This window comes from Acomys russatus, chromosome 17 (assembly GCF_903995435.1).
Source record: "Acomys russatus chromosome 17, mAcoRus1.1, whole genome shotgun sequence".
NCBI classification, from domain to species: Eukaryota; Metazoa; Chordata; class Mammalia; order Rodentia; family Muridae; genus Acomys; species Acomys russatus.
The window spans coordinates 4,468,387-4,484,956 of NC_067153.1; the positions used below are offsets into that span (position 1 = coordinate 4,468,387).

A 16,570-nucleotide genomic window follows, 5' to 3' on the forward strand; every position below is an offset into this window, starting at 1 on the left:
CTGCCTCCTCAGTGTTGGGATTAAAGGTGGGTGCCATCATGCCTGGAGGTAGTGCTCTTTTTAAAAATGGGAAAGCAAAGCTCCTGAGATCTCCAAGCTTTCCTGTTAACTCTAGACCAAGACAAAATGGGACCAGGGGCAAAATACATAGGCATGCCCACATGCCCACATTGGACTTAGAGCATCTTTATGTTTTATGAGTTCATATACTCAGGAATCTCAGAGCAGCAATAGCAGCACAGTATCTGGACCTCACCAGTTCACCCCAGCATGGCCTCTTTCCAGGGCAAGCAACTGGTCCATCTCAGGCCTTGCCGAGGCGTCAGTTGAGGAATATTTATAGGGAACAGAGGCATTTATTTTTGCCAGAAGTCTTCAGCAGACTATAATTGTCTTTCCCCAGTCTCTTTTGGACCTAGTTGTTTCTCTGCTGAGTCTGTTTTGCTTCTGGAAGGTTCTTTCCTGACTTGTGTTTGTGACTGGCCCAGGAGCGTCTTGTAGTCAGATGTTCTCCCGAGGCTCCCACCATTCGATCATTATGTACACACTCAGTTTTCCTAGACCAGTAGCTTCATTCACACTCCTTTCTCAGCTCAGTGTTCCACTGCCCACCCCTAAGGATAGATGGAAATGTGACCCACTCTCAGGTAGCCACATATACCCTTCCTTCCTCCCTCCCTCCCTCCCTCCATCCCTCCCTCCCTCTCCTTCTTCCCAATGTGTAATCTCCCTTCTTCTGCACAAACAAGCGGTTCTGTAGCAATCTCTCTGAAATCATTTCATTTCACTCACCCTACATTAGAGTTGGCCAGTACACCTTCCTTCAGTGACTGGCAGTCATGCCTGGCTACTCATCAGGCCACTGATGGTGGCTGCAAGACAGCACTAGCTGAGAGAGTTTGTTCAAGAGCGAGTGCCCCCACCTCACTTGCCTTCTTTCATACTCATTTTTTAAAAAGATGTGTTTATGTATATGGGTACTTTGTCTGCAGTTACCTTTGTGCACCAGAAGAGGGCATCAGACAGTTGGAAGTTGCCTTGTGGGTGCTGGGAATTGAACTCAGGGACCTTTAGGAAGAGCAGCAAGTGCTACTTAACCACTGAGCCATCTCTCCAGCCCTACTGTCACACTCTTTTTCTTACTTTTCCTCTTCTCGGCTTCTCTTTATAAGGTTCCCTCTTTGTCCTCGTGGGCTTTGTTTCCTTCCCTCTTCTTCCACTTCTTCCTCCCTCTGTAAATGTGCATCTATACATAAAATCTGACACTCGTGTAAAACCCCTACACGTTCTGAGTCTGCCAACAGCTGTAGCCTCTCCCCCTTGACACCCCACAGATGCTCTGTGGATACATAGCAGTGACTGCAGACAAACGTATGGGAAGCTCATCCCCAGCCACATCCTGCCCTCATGATGCGAGGAGGCTCCCGCACTCTCCTGCTCCCCACCCCCCTCCCACTCACCCCCTCCTCCCCACCCCCCCACCCCAGCTCTTGGATTAGCCCCTCCTCAGTTCTCAGTCCCCATTCACAGACCCAGCTCACACATGCTCAGCAGTCTTTCTCTGTGTGAGCACAACACACCAGGAACTGTGACTGGCCCTGCCTCTGTTCTTGGGGGTTTACCATGAAGCCGGAAGACACCATTCAGATCATCGGAAGGGTGGGCAGAGGAGGCTGGGTGTTATGACGAGAAGGTGTTCTGGGGCACTGGGCCGTGTAAGGAGGCAGGCCTCCCCGAGGGCCGACTGTGGAGCAAAACATGGGGGGAAAGCCTAGGCCTTAAAAAGAAAAGCAGTTGGCGGGCTTTATGCTTTCACATCTCACCGATCCTTTAGAAAGGAACTTGGAGAATACCACATTGCACCCCAAAAGTCTCCCACTTTCCAGCAGCCCCTGGGCACAGGCACCCCAGCAACGCCTTAGGAGTTGTCATGAAAGCTCCACCTCCGTTCTTCTCAGCCCCCTGGCGATTCCTTGGAAACCCACTGAGCCTCTGAGACCTCTGAGCCTGGAAGGCTGGGGCTAAATAAAATTCCGCTTCTTGAGACTTTAACGGCAGCCAGCAGTAGCAGTACAGAGGTCAGTCCATTAACACTTCCGCTTGAGCGGAGGCGTGCCCGATGAAGCAAATGCCCGATGAGAGGAGAGGAGACCTGCGCCCCGGTTGTTAGGACAAAGGAGTGGAACTGCCTCAGAGAAATGGGGCCAACTTGCAGACCGCTCCCTCCCACACCAGCAGCCCAACAGGAACAGAACTGCAGAAGCCCCCCAAGACCACGCCTAACCAGCAGCTGCAAACTGGGCACACGGATGGGATGTGTGGACTCAGGAAGGCGAGGCTTCCCTTAAGAGGCTTTGTTAGGGCGATGAGATTGGATTTGTCCTTCGTGCATCAATTAGCCAATAGGATTAGTGTATTGTTCCTCAAGCCAGGTTTCTAGTGTGCTAGGCACCACAGCAATGCACAGGTGGGGGTGGCTTTGGGTCCCAGTGGTGTCCACCTTACAAGCCCACCACCCTTGAGGGAGGATGCTCTTCTCTCCATTCCCAGAGGAGGAACAGGCAAAGCTGACGACTGTTGCACTTCAGTCTAGGGCTCTAAAGCCTAGAGAGAAACAACACAGCCTCAGACAGTGCTCTGAGGCCAGCTGTGTCTTTTATTAGCACCATTTCCCCCAAACTTAATAGGATTAAGCCGTGGAGGAACCAAGCTGCGTCCCCATCTTATTTTTAGCGGTGTCAGTAAGGGGCCTGGCAGAGGTGGCCTGTTTTTAGTTAGGCTAGACGGGTCCTGTCCTTGTCCCTTGGTAAATGTGGAGTTTTAGGACACTCAGAAGCTTAGCTGCTAGGCTCAGGGCAGCCTTTCCCTTTCCTTTGTGGTCCTGCCTCCCTTCCTCTCTCCCTCCATCCCTCCTTCCTTTCTTCCTGAAGGAACAACCCCTTCAGATTGACAGGGTGGCACACCTACCGAGGCTGGGCACAATTTTAAGAGTCAAGGAATTTTCTCTGAAGGAAACCAAAGTGACTCTTTTCACCAGAAAATGTAGGATCTTCCTGCAGAAAAGCAGACATTCAGGGCTCTCTGACAGCAGACTAAGGCCAAAGAAGTCAAGCTGAGCTGACTGAGGGTTATAGATAAGAAATAGCACCCTGCTTAGAAAGATTTATACACCAGGGCAAGAGACCATGGAAATCTTTTTTGGAACTATTTTAAAAACACAGTCAGTGTCTACAAGTCTGGAATGATCCAAATCATATCTCATGTCCAGTCAGAAAGGCAAACTAAACCACTGACCTTCATGGTGTCCTGCTGAGGTATTTGGGTACCGTTACTGACAAGAGAACAGCACTCCCATCCTCTCTTTTACTTTATTATTTAAAGCATTTTTTAATGTGTATGAGTGTTTGCCTGGTGAGCATGGGGCCAGAAGAGGGCGTCAGAGACCTTGGAGCTAGAGTCAGAGACTGGGGTGTGGGTTCGCATGTGAGGGCTGGGACTCCACCTCCATCCTCTGAAGAGGAGCCCTGTGCGCTCTTCACCAGTCAGTCCTTTCCTCAGCCCCGCTTACTCCCTTTTCAATCAAGACATCTCATTCTTATACCATATTTCATGAAGGTTTCTACTTAGGGAAAAAAAATAGCCTGTAAGTTTTTCCTGCTCAAAGTAGGGTCTGAATCCACTTTCCATATTTTTTCCTTTATAAGCCTGCACTGACTTGTGCGTCCCACACCATGCTTACTATTTAAAAGGCCAGCCCAAAGCCTTTTCATCATCTTAAGGGTCATGGACAATAGAGGACCTACAGAAAGTGTCTGGAAACTAAAGCAATGCACACAGGCGGGACAAACACCGAGGGTACTGTGCTTTTCCCTAAGGCCTTTTTCCCCTCCCAAGATAGGGTTTCTCTGTGGAGCCCTGGCTGTCCTAGAACTCCCTCTATAAACCAGTCTGGCCTCAGACTCAGAGATCTGCCTGCTTCTGCCTCCCAGTACTGGGATTAAAGGTGTGAGCCACTACCACCTGGCCCCTAAAATTCTTGTTAAGAAATGTGTCTTTCAGCCGGGCATGGTGATGCACGCCTTTAATCCCAGCACTCGGGAGGCAGAGGCAGGCGGATCGCTGTGAGTTCGAGGCCAGCCTGGTCTACAAAGTGAGTCCAGGATGGCCAAGGCTACACAGAGAAACCCTGTCTCGAAAAACCAAAAAAAAAAAAAAAAAAAAAAAAAAAAAAAAAAGAAAAAAAGAAATGTGTCTTTCAAGATGTCCTAAGACCAGCAGTCACCAGAACGGGGGTAGGGGGGTTTGGGGGGACATGTTTCAATGTCACAGCACACATGTTAAAAGGCCTGAGGATTTCTGCACTGAAGATACCCACTGATCCTTTTGAACCCAGCAATTCCCAAACTGGTTTGACCAATCCTTCTGTTACAAAGCACTGGTAAAATTAGCACCCTGTCGCTGTTAGTTTAAAAGTATGGCCTAATAAATGTTTATTATTAGGCTTATAATTATTACGGTGGTATTATCTAATCCATGCTCACATCAACAAAGACACAGACACCTGATATATTTTAGAATAGTCTTATTTTACCTGGGCCATGGCAGATATTAACTCATAAACTACCTTCCATTATCTCCCAGCCTCCATCCCATGCCATCTGCTTCTAATAGTTTCTATGTGGCTATCCACCTTCTACAATCCCAAACTTGCTAATGTCGTTCATCTGGGCCATTTCTCTCCACATGGAACTTCAGAGTTCCTAGTCTTGTCCACAGGGCTCTTTCCTATCCTATGGTGAGCCTCCTCTTTCTCCTCCTCTGGTAGCTGTCTGCTTCCTCCCAAGATCCTTCCCTCTTGTGCAAGCCTGTGAACTTTAGCCACACCTACCCCATTCTGCCCTGCCCAGGTTTAGGCCTTTTAATCAGCCAATCAGGAATAGTGTCTTAGGCAAGGTTACAAACACCATTATGAGGTATGTGAGTGTCTACTTTAAAAACAAAACAAAACAAAACAAAACAAAACAAACAAAAAAACCCCAGCAGGGGTGGAGAGACGACCTAGTGGTTAAGAGCACTGGCTGCTCTTCCAGAGATTCTGAGTTCAATTCCCAGCAACTGATGATCTCTGCTCTGCGTCACCTATCAGATTTTAAAAGCAAGATCTGCAAAGTTCAAGCTGTTTCCAAGCAACTTAACTACGTTTTAGAACAAGACATATGTATAGTTATATTTTAAAAATACCCAGCTCTCAACAGTGTAAAATTCACAATGTCTGGTGCCCAATAAAAAAATTAGCAGTCATGCAGGGAAACAGTATCACTCCACACAGAAGGGAGGAGAAAATTCCATCCAGTGGCCTAGAACTGACCTAGCTATTACAATTAGCAGAAAGCTGCAGAAACCCATACCAAAAACTGTGCTCCATTATGCCCCCCAAACTAGACAGGGGAAGACATTAAGAAGAACCCAACTTGAATTTCTAGCAGTGAAGGCTACAATGTTTGAAGTGGAAAATACACAAAATGGGACTGACGGCAAATCGGAGTACTGATATAGACATGAGGCGTTACCCAAGATCAAAGGGAGAAAACTTAACATCTGCAATGCAGCACCCTACTGGGTTGTGTGTAGTATGTCCATAGTTAGAGACTGAAGGAGGGGGGAAAGAGACTCAAAAGCATAATTACTAAAAATATTCCAAAGCTGATAAAAAGCCAACAGAGAAAACGTTTGATAGATAAAAACATACTGCACCCACTCCAGAAGAAACTAGATGGTTTGTTCACTCCACTGTCTAATTACAAAAGTAAATTCCTGGTCAATATTTTTTTCTTAAGGAACCTGCAAGGGGCCAATAATAGATGGGAAAGGAGAGTAGGGAGATTGCAGTTTTAAAAAGAAGATGACGGAAGAACATTATGATGGGCAGATTTGGGCCCAGGTGCTTAAACCATGGCACCAGCCAAAGACAATACATGCAGTAAACTTCAAACCCCTACCCAGATCCAGCCAATGGACAGGACATTCTCCACAGTTGAGTGGAGAGTGGGGTCTGACTTTCACATGAACTCTGGTGCCCCATATTTGACCACGTACCCTGGAAGGGGAGGCCTGTTGGCACTCAGAGGAAGGATAGCAGGCTACCAAGAAGAGACTTGATACCCTATGAGCATATACAGGGGGAGGAGGTCCCCCTCAGTCACAGTCATAGGGGAGGGGAGTAAGAGGAAAATGGGAGGGAGGGAGGAATGGGAGGATACAAGGGATGGGATAACAATTGAGATGTAATATGAATAAATTAATAAAATATATATATATAAAAGAAGATGATGGGCTGGAGAGATGGCTCAGAGGTTAAGAACAGTGCCTGTTCTTCCAAAGGTCCTGAGTTCAATTCCCAGCAACCACATGGTGGCTCACAACCATCTATACTGATATCTGGTGCCCTCTTCTGGCATGCAGGCACACATACAGGCAAAACACTTTATACTTAATAAATAAATAAATCTTAAAAAAAAAAAAAAAAAAAAAAAGGAAGGTGACATTGGCCTGCTTTACTCAAGATGCCTCTTCATCTTTGCTTTGGGGGAAGGTGGCTGCAGCCTATGTTTGTCTTTCACAGTCAGGTGTAAGGCTGATGCAGTCTGACACCTGTACATCTAACCACGGACAGTCCTGCTGTCACACTGTGTTCCCGTCCCCCAAGAGTTGCTCCTGTCTCCCACAGCTCCAAGTTCTAGGCACCTATGGGAGAACTGGTGATGCCTTTCCTTACACTCAATCTGTGCCACGGAGGGTGTGTGGGCATTCAGGCTGCCCCCTGCAGGGCAGAGGTTGGAACTACAAGGGCAGAAAATATTCTCCTTCCTCATAAAGTGAGAGAAGAGAATCTAGTGTATGGCGGGGGGGGGGGGGGGGGTGGGGGGGGGGGGGGGGGGGTGAGGGGGGGGTGAGGGGGGAAAGGACACAGTTGTCAAGTGCTTCAGCACCATAATAAAACCCAGCCTAAATCATGATTTTTAATTTGTCACTTAAGGGAAATCAGACGCCTAAATGTAAAAGAAGAAAAATGTTTATTTAGGGCTCTACACCAAACTCCCAGATGGTTTGACTTGTTCATCCAGATGATGGCACATCGAAAATAGTGAAAATAAATAGTTTTCTTTAACAAGAGCCACACCTCTACTCTGTAGACTGAGTAATGCTCCTCTGTGTGTGTCCACATCCTAATGCTTGGAACCTGGCGCTGTCTTATCTGACCCAGGAAAGAGATGTCACAAAATGGGATGAATTAGTCACAGGGATGGAGACGGGAGGGTGCACCTAGATTCCACACATGGCCCCAGCAAAAGCACGAGGGACTGAGGCTTGATATTCATAACTGCATGAATGAATGCGTGAGCGGGAGAGGGAAGGACAGCAGCGGTCCCCGGGGGCACTGCCGCTGACCGAGGAGGCAATTGAGCAGGAACACGAGCCTGGAAAAGCAAGTGGCTCCCAGAAACTGGGAAAGATAAGGAGTCTTTTCTCCAAATGGCCGCAGAAGGGGCTGCAGCTCTGAGGACATGTTCATTTTAGTCCAGACTTTCAGAACTATAAGATGACAATTTGTGGGCTTGTAGCAGCCATAGAGACTAACTCAGCCAGCTTCGGCACTACACAGAATCCATAGCAGTGTGGTAAATTCTAGCCTTTCCTACCAATCAAAACAGGAAATACAAACGAATCCTAGCTCTTCTTGGTCACAAATGCTGTTCTGTACCGAGCAAAGCTAAGTCACAGGAAATACCTAAGTACAGCAAGTGGGCGATCTCGGAACAGCATCCCACCATCTTTATGCAAAGCCTAGTCAGAGACTCACTTTCATCCTGGCCTACCCTCGACCAACTGTTAGCTGTTTGTAGGTAAATGGTCATAATTTTGCACCCCAACCCCCATTAAATGGCTTGAGCTTTTGAGCCTTGGAGGGATGGGGCCCCAGCTGGGGAGCTGCATTCAGGGGCTGCTCTTTAGTTGTTGATGCTCCTTTAGCAGTGAGACCAGTGGTTTGTTTATGGTGCTCCCAGCAATGGCCACCCAGGCCCCACTTCACTGCTTCCTGGCAGCTGCTTACACACACTCACCACTGGAACTCAGCAGACAAGCAACTGCTATAAAGTAAATAAATGTTTTCCTAAATGGCACAGACCAGCCAGGACAAAGACAAGAAGAGCCCTAAAAGGGCCTTCTGTGACAGTGACAGGGAGCACAGGCTTTCAAAAAGGAAGGAAACAAACGATTAAAAAAAAAAAAAAAAAAAAAAAAAAAGAGCACGGAGCTCAGTGAGATCCTATACTGAATTCCAATTCATCCCTGCTAATTGAAAATAGGAATTAACATAAGAATGAGATGGAATATGTGAATTGTCAGCCTGTAAAGTAGCGCTTGGTATAAAAATGGTTTGAAATTTAATTTAATCTCTTTGATGATCTGAAGTCACTTCAGGGTGTCTGAGGTATTTGCACTTATGAATATTAGCCATTAAGAGTATGGGGATGTATAACATTTGATGGGTTTTGAGTCTTCCATTGGTAGGCTTCTTAGGAACTTCAAGGTCACATAGGCACATCTGAAGTTCAGATTTGGACACTTATGAGAGCCTGTGAGCAGTCTGGATACTTTACAGTGAGGAACGTGCTTTGTGTTCTGCACTGACCATGGTGGAAGGCTCTCTGTCATCTTCTGCACATCCCTGCAAGTTTCCCACTTTCCCTTCCAAACCACATTCCAAGGCAAGGGGGACACTGGGCCCTTGCTGAACACTGTTGCCCTTGCCAGGGTCCTTGCTGAGCTTTGGTCAGCAGATGAGCACATAGCTGAGTCTCCATTGCTCTAAGCTTATGTCCTTTGATGGTTCCTTCAGCCTTGGCACAAAACCCACCAGGAAAGTCAGGCAAAAAATGTTAGGGGTAACACTGTGGATTGTGGGCATTTCTATTTCAGATTCCTGTTAGGAAGAACAGCTCTTTGCACTCTTCCAAGGGTGGAGTCTGGCCCTCTGAATACAGCAAAGGGTTAGCATACTTGCCCCAGTCTGCCTAGCAACCTATGATGTCATCACCTGCCTGCCACTAGGCGTGCCCCTGCCCAGAATTATATAAAAGAACAAATCCACCTCATGCCTCTCTCCTACCTCTCTTCATCTCTCTTAAATCGTTTTCCTCACTTGCTTTTCTTGTTTCTTTTTCTCTCTCCCTCTCCCTCTCTTTGTCTCTGTCTCTGTCTCTCTCTCCCTCCCTCCCTGTCTCTCTCTCCCTTCCTCTTCCTCTCTGGGGTATCCCTCCCATGCTTATATAATAAATGTCTCCATATCATATCTGTTGTGGCGCATATTTCATATTTAAAACAAAAGGCCAAGGTGTAGCTAACTGAAAGTGTTTGCCACATGCTCACGAAGCCCCTTGTTCTGTTCTCAGGATGGAATCATAAAACACAACACCCAGAAAGCCTAATTAATACGAAAGCCACAACTGATGTCACATGTTCCAGAAGCTCTGTGTCTAAAGCGTTGCTCCTGAGTAGTAGCACTACAGAGAGGTGGTAGACCACCAATAAGAGACAGGGCCTGTTGGGGGCGACTCCCAGTGATTGGGGTGACAGTAAGTCCTCAAGGAAACTGTGGGACCTCAGTCGCTTCCTCTTTCTGTTGCTTTCTGGCCATGAGGTGAATGGTTTTTCTCTACTTCATGCTCCCAACCCTTACCACAGGCCCTGACCCATGGATCTGACTGAAACCTCCAAAGCTGTTAAGTCAAAACAAAGTGACTTTCCTCGGAAGGCGATTGTGTGAGGCGCTAGCTATAGTTACAGAAATAGAACACAGTGGATAACCTTGAAATTTTACTTTTTGTTAAACTCGCAAAGATAAAGAATTTCTATGATGTAAACGACATGGAGATTCGTACATATGCTTGTGGGAGCATTAGGAAAAATACTTTGACAGGACGTACCGAGAGATCTTAGAAATACTCAAGCACATTGACCTGGTTACTGGAATTCTATTCCCTAGAAATATAAAAAAAAAATCCCCCCCCAAAAAATTTTATTGATTTATTTGAAAAAGATATGCCATTTTGTCTAATAATTAAAACTAGAAGTAGCCTAAATTTCTAACAGCAGAAAATTCAGTAATTTTAATAAACTGTAGGACTGTTATGCAACCATTGACTATTTTTATTAAACATTTTATAAGACATCTTTATAAACAGAGATGTGCCGGACGTGGTGGCGCACGCCTTTAATCCCAGCACTCGGGAGGCAGAGGCAGGCGGATCGCTGTGAGTTCGAGGCCAGCCTGGTCTACAAAGTGAGTCCAGGATGGCCAAGGCTACACAGAGAAACCCTGTCTCGAAAAACCAAAAAAAAAAAAAAAAAAAAAAAAACCATAAACAGAGATGCTTGTGTTACTATGCTAGATGAAAGTGGAAAAATAGAAAATTACATATACTTTACGAAATTAGTTGGATACTTTTAATGCATGGTAAGAGGACCAGGAAATATGTCATTTAAAAATTATCAAGAAATACATCATTTAAGAAATTATCCTACCCACAAAGAAAATTTTTTAAAAATTAAAAAAAGATTTGTGGGTAGGATGGGATAATGGATAATTTTCTCTTAATACCTTTATTTTATTGTATGCGTATGGGTATTTTTGCCTGCATGTTTGTCCTGTGCTTGCAGTGCCTTCTAGAGGCCAGGAGAGGACACTGTATCTCCTGTGACTGGAGCTACAGACAGTTGTGAGCTGCCATGTGGGTGCTGGGAATTGAACCCAGGTCCTCTGGAAGAGCAGTCAGTATTTTTAACCACTGACCTATTTCTCAAGACCACCCCTTTATCTGCCCATTTTTACATTAGATGTCTCCCTTTGCAGGGGAAGGGAGATAGCCCTTTATTTCTGCTTAAGATCTGCATCACCAAGTGATTATTTTGACGTAGCCTTTTCATGTCACCGCCCTCCGGTGGAAGGGACAGTGACTGGTGGCCATTCAGAAAAGAGAAGTGCTTGGCAGAGCTCAGAGCTATTTCTGGGTAAGGCTGTGCCACATGAGACCCCTGCTCTTGCATCTTCCCAATGCTTGTTCTGTGCCATGCAGGCTCCTCCCTCCATCCTCCTGAAAGGTTCAGTCACAGCTCTACAGTAGTTTTTTCAGCTCTGTCCAGTTTCCACTGTCATGGTCCCTGAGGTTCTCTGCAAGCTAGCTGCCCTCCACCTAACCCCATTCCTACCAGCGGCTGAGTTCTTTCATCTCCTTGTCCCCATCCAGCACCGCACCACTTCCTCATGGCAGCAGCTCTCTCTCTCTCTCTCAATAGGACATCTGCTGGGATGGACTTGACCTCCGAGCTGTGAGCCCATCTGCCGCCAGATGCTTCTCTACTGAGCTTCTCAGACCTGCCTAGACTGTGGATGGCAGCCGGCTCCTGCTGGCTCTGTCACCCATTTAGTTCTTAGTAATGCCTGCAGCTGATGTTCTCTTAACATCTCCTGAGTACTGAATTTATCTCCTGAGGATCATCTCTGGGTCCTACCGACTGCTAAGCAAGCTGCCATGGCCGGTAGCCTACCAAAATCACTTTCTCCCATTCGCGTCACTGAATGTACTCGAAATGAGTGGTTCAGGGAGGCCAGGCACAGTTTCTCTTAGTAAAACAACGAAGCTCTCTCTGTACTTGCATCCTGGATGGGACAGAGCTTCAAGTCCAGACCATGCGTTTGTTCAAGAGTCTACAAAGCTATAAATTAATGACGATGATCTTTACTATGTGGTTGGTGCTGGGGTAGGCATTTGTGGTGGTTTAAATAGAATGGCACCCGTGGGTTCATATGCTGGAAATCTTGGTCCACAGTCAGTGGAGCTGTTTAGAAAGGTTTAGGAGGTGTGGTCTTGTTGGAGTGGCTGTGTCACTTGGGTAGGCTCTGAGAGTTCAAAAGCCCATATCACGTCCAGTTTCTCTGTCTCTGTCTCTGTCTCTCTGTCTCTATCTCTGTCTCTCTCTTTTTCCCTCCCTTCCCTCCCTCCCTCCCTCCCTCCCCTCCTCCCTTCCTCCCTTTTTCTGCCTGCTGCCTATCAGTCAGAGTGTAAAACGCTTAGCTACTGCCCTAGTGCTACATATGCCTGTCCATTTCCTACCATGATGGTCATGGACTGACCTTCCAAAACTGTAAGCAAGCCCCCAATTAAATACTTTCTTCTATAAGAGTTGCTTTGGTCACGGCATCGCTTCACAGCAACCAAATAGTGACTAAGACAGAATTTAATAGGGAGAGTTGTGTCTAATCTTAAAACAACCCCATGACAGGCAGTTTCATTTTACTTGTGTAAAGACACTGCTTGTGTGGACTGTTGACCAAAGCTACAGGAACAGTCCCTGAAAAATGCATGTGGGCACCCAAGGCAAGGCCTCATTACTAACACAGCTTCAGAAGGCGCCATGTCTGAGCAGGTTGTTCTATTGCCCAATGGGAAGACTGTAACAAGGATGGCCAACAGGAGAGCCCTGTCGGAGTTACCCCAAAGCACAGGTAACGGCTAACAGGCAGACTGTGCAGGCAATAGAGCTGGGGCTCCTGAGTTTTCAAGAGATTCCAGCCAATGTAGATGCTTACGCAATTTCTGTGCACGCAAATTCAAACTTAGTTTTTAAAAAAGCACCAAATAGGCCAAATTAAGTGGCCCAGTAACATGGCAGATCACACACTCAGTCCTATGTCCTCCCGGGTGCCTTCTGGGCCTTGTAACACGAGCCTCTCTCTTTCTCAGGGCAGGATTCCTACCTGTACGATCTCCAGCATTTCTGCCTTGCTGATGTAGCCATTACCATCCAGGTCGTACATGCTGAAGGCCCACTTCAGCTTCTGTTCCAGCTTGCCCCTCGATGTGACGCTCAGGGCTATGATGAACTCTCTAAAGTCTATCGTCCCATCTCCGTTTGCATCGAAGGTGCGGAAGACGTGCTCTGCAAACTTGGAGGCATCGCCATAAGGGAAAAAGTTCCCATAGATTTTCTTAAACTCCTCCATTGATAAGTGCCCGCTGGGGCAGTCTCTCAGGAAGCCTTTGTACCATTCCTGGATCTCATGCTCCGTGAAGTCTGTGCTTTCCAGTAAGTCCTGCATGACCTCGGGGCGCAGCTTGCTGTTCTGTTTCCCCATTCTGGTGGCAAAGGTTCAACTGCAGAGAGGAAGAAAGCATAGCATGTCTTTCAAGAGTTGCGCTTTAGGGTCACGTGTTCATCCGGTAATGGTTCTTGGGAAGAGGGAACCTCGAACAAACTATACCAGCCCCAATAGCTAAACAAAATGATGGAAAACCAGGCCAGTCAAAGATGCGTAAAGTCCATGTTGCTAACCAGAACCAACCAGAAAAACAAGAGCTGGATTGACGGATGGATGGATGGGTGGATGGATGGATGGATGGATGGATGGGTGGATGGATGGGTGGATGGGTGGATGGGTGGATGGGTGGATGGACAGATGGATGGATGGATGGATGGACAGTCAGGTGGACAAATGGATGATCAAATAGAAGACAGATGGAAGGAAAGCAGGTGATTTGTTCTTGGCTTATCAATTTCCAAGAGACCAAGTGTAGCTTTAAGAAAACTAAAGGTCTTATCCAGAGGGTCCTAGAAACCTACAAGTAGAACATTATGATAGGCAGATTTGGGCCCAGGGGTCCCGCTCAAACTAAGGCACCAGCCAAGGACAATACAGGCGGTAAACTTTAAACCCCTACCCAGATCTAGCCAATGGTCAGAACATTCTCCACAGTTGAGTGGAGAGTGGGATATGACTCTGGTGCCTCACATTTGACCATGTCCCCTGGAGGGGGAGACCTGGTGGCACTCAGAGGAAGGACAGCAGGTTACCAAGAAGAGACTTGATACCCTATGAGCATATACAGGGGGAGGTAATCCCCCTCAGGAACAGTCATAGGGGAGGGGAATAATGGGAAAATGGGAGGGAGGGAAGAATGGGAGGATACAAGGGATGGGATAACCATTGAGATGTAACAAGCATAAATTAATAAAAAATTTTTGAACAGATTAAAAAAAAAAAGAAAACTAAAGGTCTAATTTCAAATCCTGTAAGTAGAACTAAAGGAATAGGAGAGAGAGAGAGAGAGAGAGAGAGAGAGAGAGAGAGAGAGAGAGAGAGAGAGAGAGAGAGAGGTCTTAGCATGCCTTATTGCCACTTTGTTTCCACATGAAGTGTGCCTCATGTAACTGGACACCCTAAGTGAAGAAAGAAGGAAAGTGGAAACACCGTGCCCTCCACCCACCCAGCCACTCAGTAAGAAACAGAGGGGATCCCTGAGTTAGGTTTAGATGGTAAATGACCTTTCAGAAAGCTGTTCATGTTCTATGATTATGGCTTAGGAAACAGGTCAAAGTTCACTCTTTTAAATTGCATATAACCTTGTATGTTCTTATCCTAATGGTAGCTCATGTCCACAAGCAAACGATAAAATACTGCACTGACTCATGTAGAAAATACTAGCATCTTCCTGATCCTAACCATTGAAATAAGTGCAGCTAGCATTTCAGTGTGTGTCCGTCCAGACTGTGTGTGTGGATTTATTTAAATATGTTATTAATAGAGAGTTCCCAGACTAACTATGTCTTCAACTTGACAGTGGTACAGAAGTGAAATACACCCAACAGGCACTGCATCTGGGTCAGTGTCTAGGCCGGTGACATTGGCTTCTGTCCTCTTACAGATGCAAGGCAGCAGCTGAGCCTCAGCCCTGTGGACTGCACAACCACAGAGAGGCGCAGACAGTCTTCGGAAGGCCTCCTACTTGTGACTTGCTCAAGGAAATTTTATTTGCTGACAATAAACCCCAGAAATTAGGTTTCTGTTTGAATGTTTTGTGTGTGTGTTTTGTTTTGTTTTTTGTTTGTGTGTGTGTGTGTGTTTGTTTTTGCTTTTTTTTGTTGTTGTTGTTTTGTTTTGTTTTTGAGACAGCGTTTCTCTGTGTAGTCTTAGCTGTCCTGGACTCACTTTGTAGACCAAGCTGGCCTCAAACTCACAGAGATCTGCCTGCCTCTGCCTCCTGAGTGCTGGGATTCAAAGTGTGTGCCACTGTGCCTGGCTCAGAAATTATTTTAAAATGAATCTTTTATAAACATATACACTTCTCATGTGTTAAAAGCAACAGCAGAACTGCCTAATAGAATTGCTGTGTTTGCTTTTCTTACACAATCTAGTCCAGAGCTACACTGATTCCAGACCAATATAAGGAAGGATGACAGAGGGTGACAGTTTCCTGTGATTAAACTATTCTGTTTTCACCAGAGCGAAAGCCTTTGCATACAGAGCAGACACCTTGTAGCTCATAACATAGAGTAGTCTTGAGTCTGAGCTGAGCAGCTTCAGGCAGCCTTCGCGGACCTTGTGTGGTGTGTGGTGCAACGTGTGCACACTGTGGCTTTGGAGCCAACGCTACAGAGGAGTTCTATAAGGAAACTCAAGCAAGCTCCACCAGAAACATTTCAGATTCATTATGTGCTTGATTTTGAGTTAATTAAAGTTTACTTTTAGATTTATTTAAATGCTTGAGAGTTTTGCGGGCATAATGTATTATCAGTGCACCCATGTGTGCTTGGTGCCTGAGGTCAAAGAGGGTATTGGACTCTGGAAGCTGAATTATGGATGGATACGAACTGACTTGTGGGTGCTGGGAACTGAACTGGGATCCTCTGTAAGAGCGGTGAGTATTTTGAAGCCCTGAGCCACCTTTCCAGATGCTGAATTCATTTTCAGTGTTCAGAAACCTTCTTCTACCTGTCACCAAGTTGTTCACATCCTCCATATTCCCTTGAGGGATCTTATGGGGAGTCTTGGCCTACAGTCAGCTCTGCTCTACAGTGGGGCGGGATGGTGGGATGGCGCGGGATGGTGGGCAGGTGAGATGTATTCGGTGCATTTTCAACACAAATCACAAAATTACAACTTACATGTGTTTAGCAGGATTTGTTCCCATCATTAATTAAGGAGTATTTGTACTTTTCATATTTTTCCATGAAAAAGGATTTATTCACTAATGTGTACATGTACGTTTGAGTATGTGTGTCTGTGTGCATAACATGGAGGCCAAATGAAGACATCACACATTCTTTGCTGCAACCTGTCACCTATTTCTTTGAGAAAGGGTCTCTCCCTGGATCTGGGTTCCAGGTTTTCTTGGCAGGAAACAGGTCAGCAAGTTCCAGCAATCCTCTTGTCTCCACCTCCCTCTGAGCTGGGGCTACAGCTCTGCACTGGATGCACACTGATTGCATAGATGCTTGGGTCTGAACTGTGGACCTCATTGATTGTACAGCAAGTGCTCTCAGCTGCTGAGCTATCTCCCTAACCCTGGTTCGACTTGTAAAACAGAGGGGCACATTCTTGTGCTACTAGTTTCTTAACATGGTAAAGGAAGGACGATGCCTTTGGTGGGGGCAGGGACATAGCTGTTCTCAGACTTCTGGGGACGTGGATGCCAAGCGGAAGAGGTGACCTTTCCCTTAGCACACTCAG

General features: G+C 46.3%; 1 protein-coding gene across 4 annotated transcripts in view; it reads right to left on the reverse strand.

The window, feature by feature from the left end:
• The window catches only part of Ncald (neurocalcin delta), a 268,985-nt gene that overhangs the window by 7,104 nt on the left and 245,311 nt on the right, over positions 1-16,570 (reverse strand). For all 4 annotated transcript variants that reach the window (XM_051159483.1, XM_051159485.1, XM_051159482.1 and 1 more), the window contains one exon: positions 12,821-13,217. In XM_051159483.1, coding sequence (XP_051015440.1) covers positions 12,821-13,198 — 378 coding nt within the window. In that variant the 5' untranslated portion in view covers positions 13,199-13,217. The remainder of the gene's footprint in view (positions 1-12,820; positions 13,218-16,570) is intronic.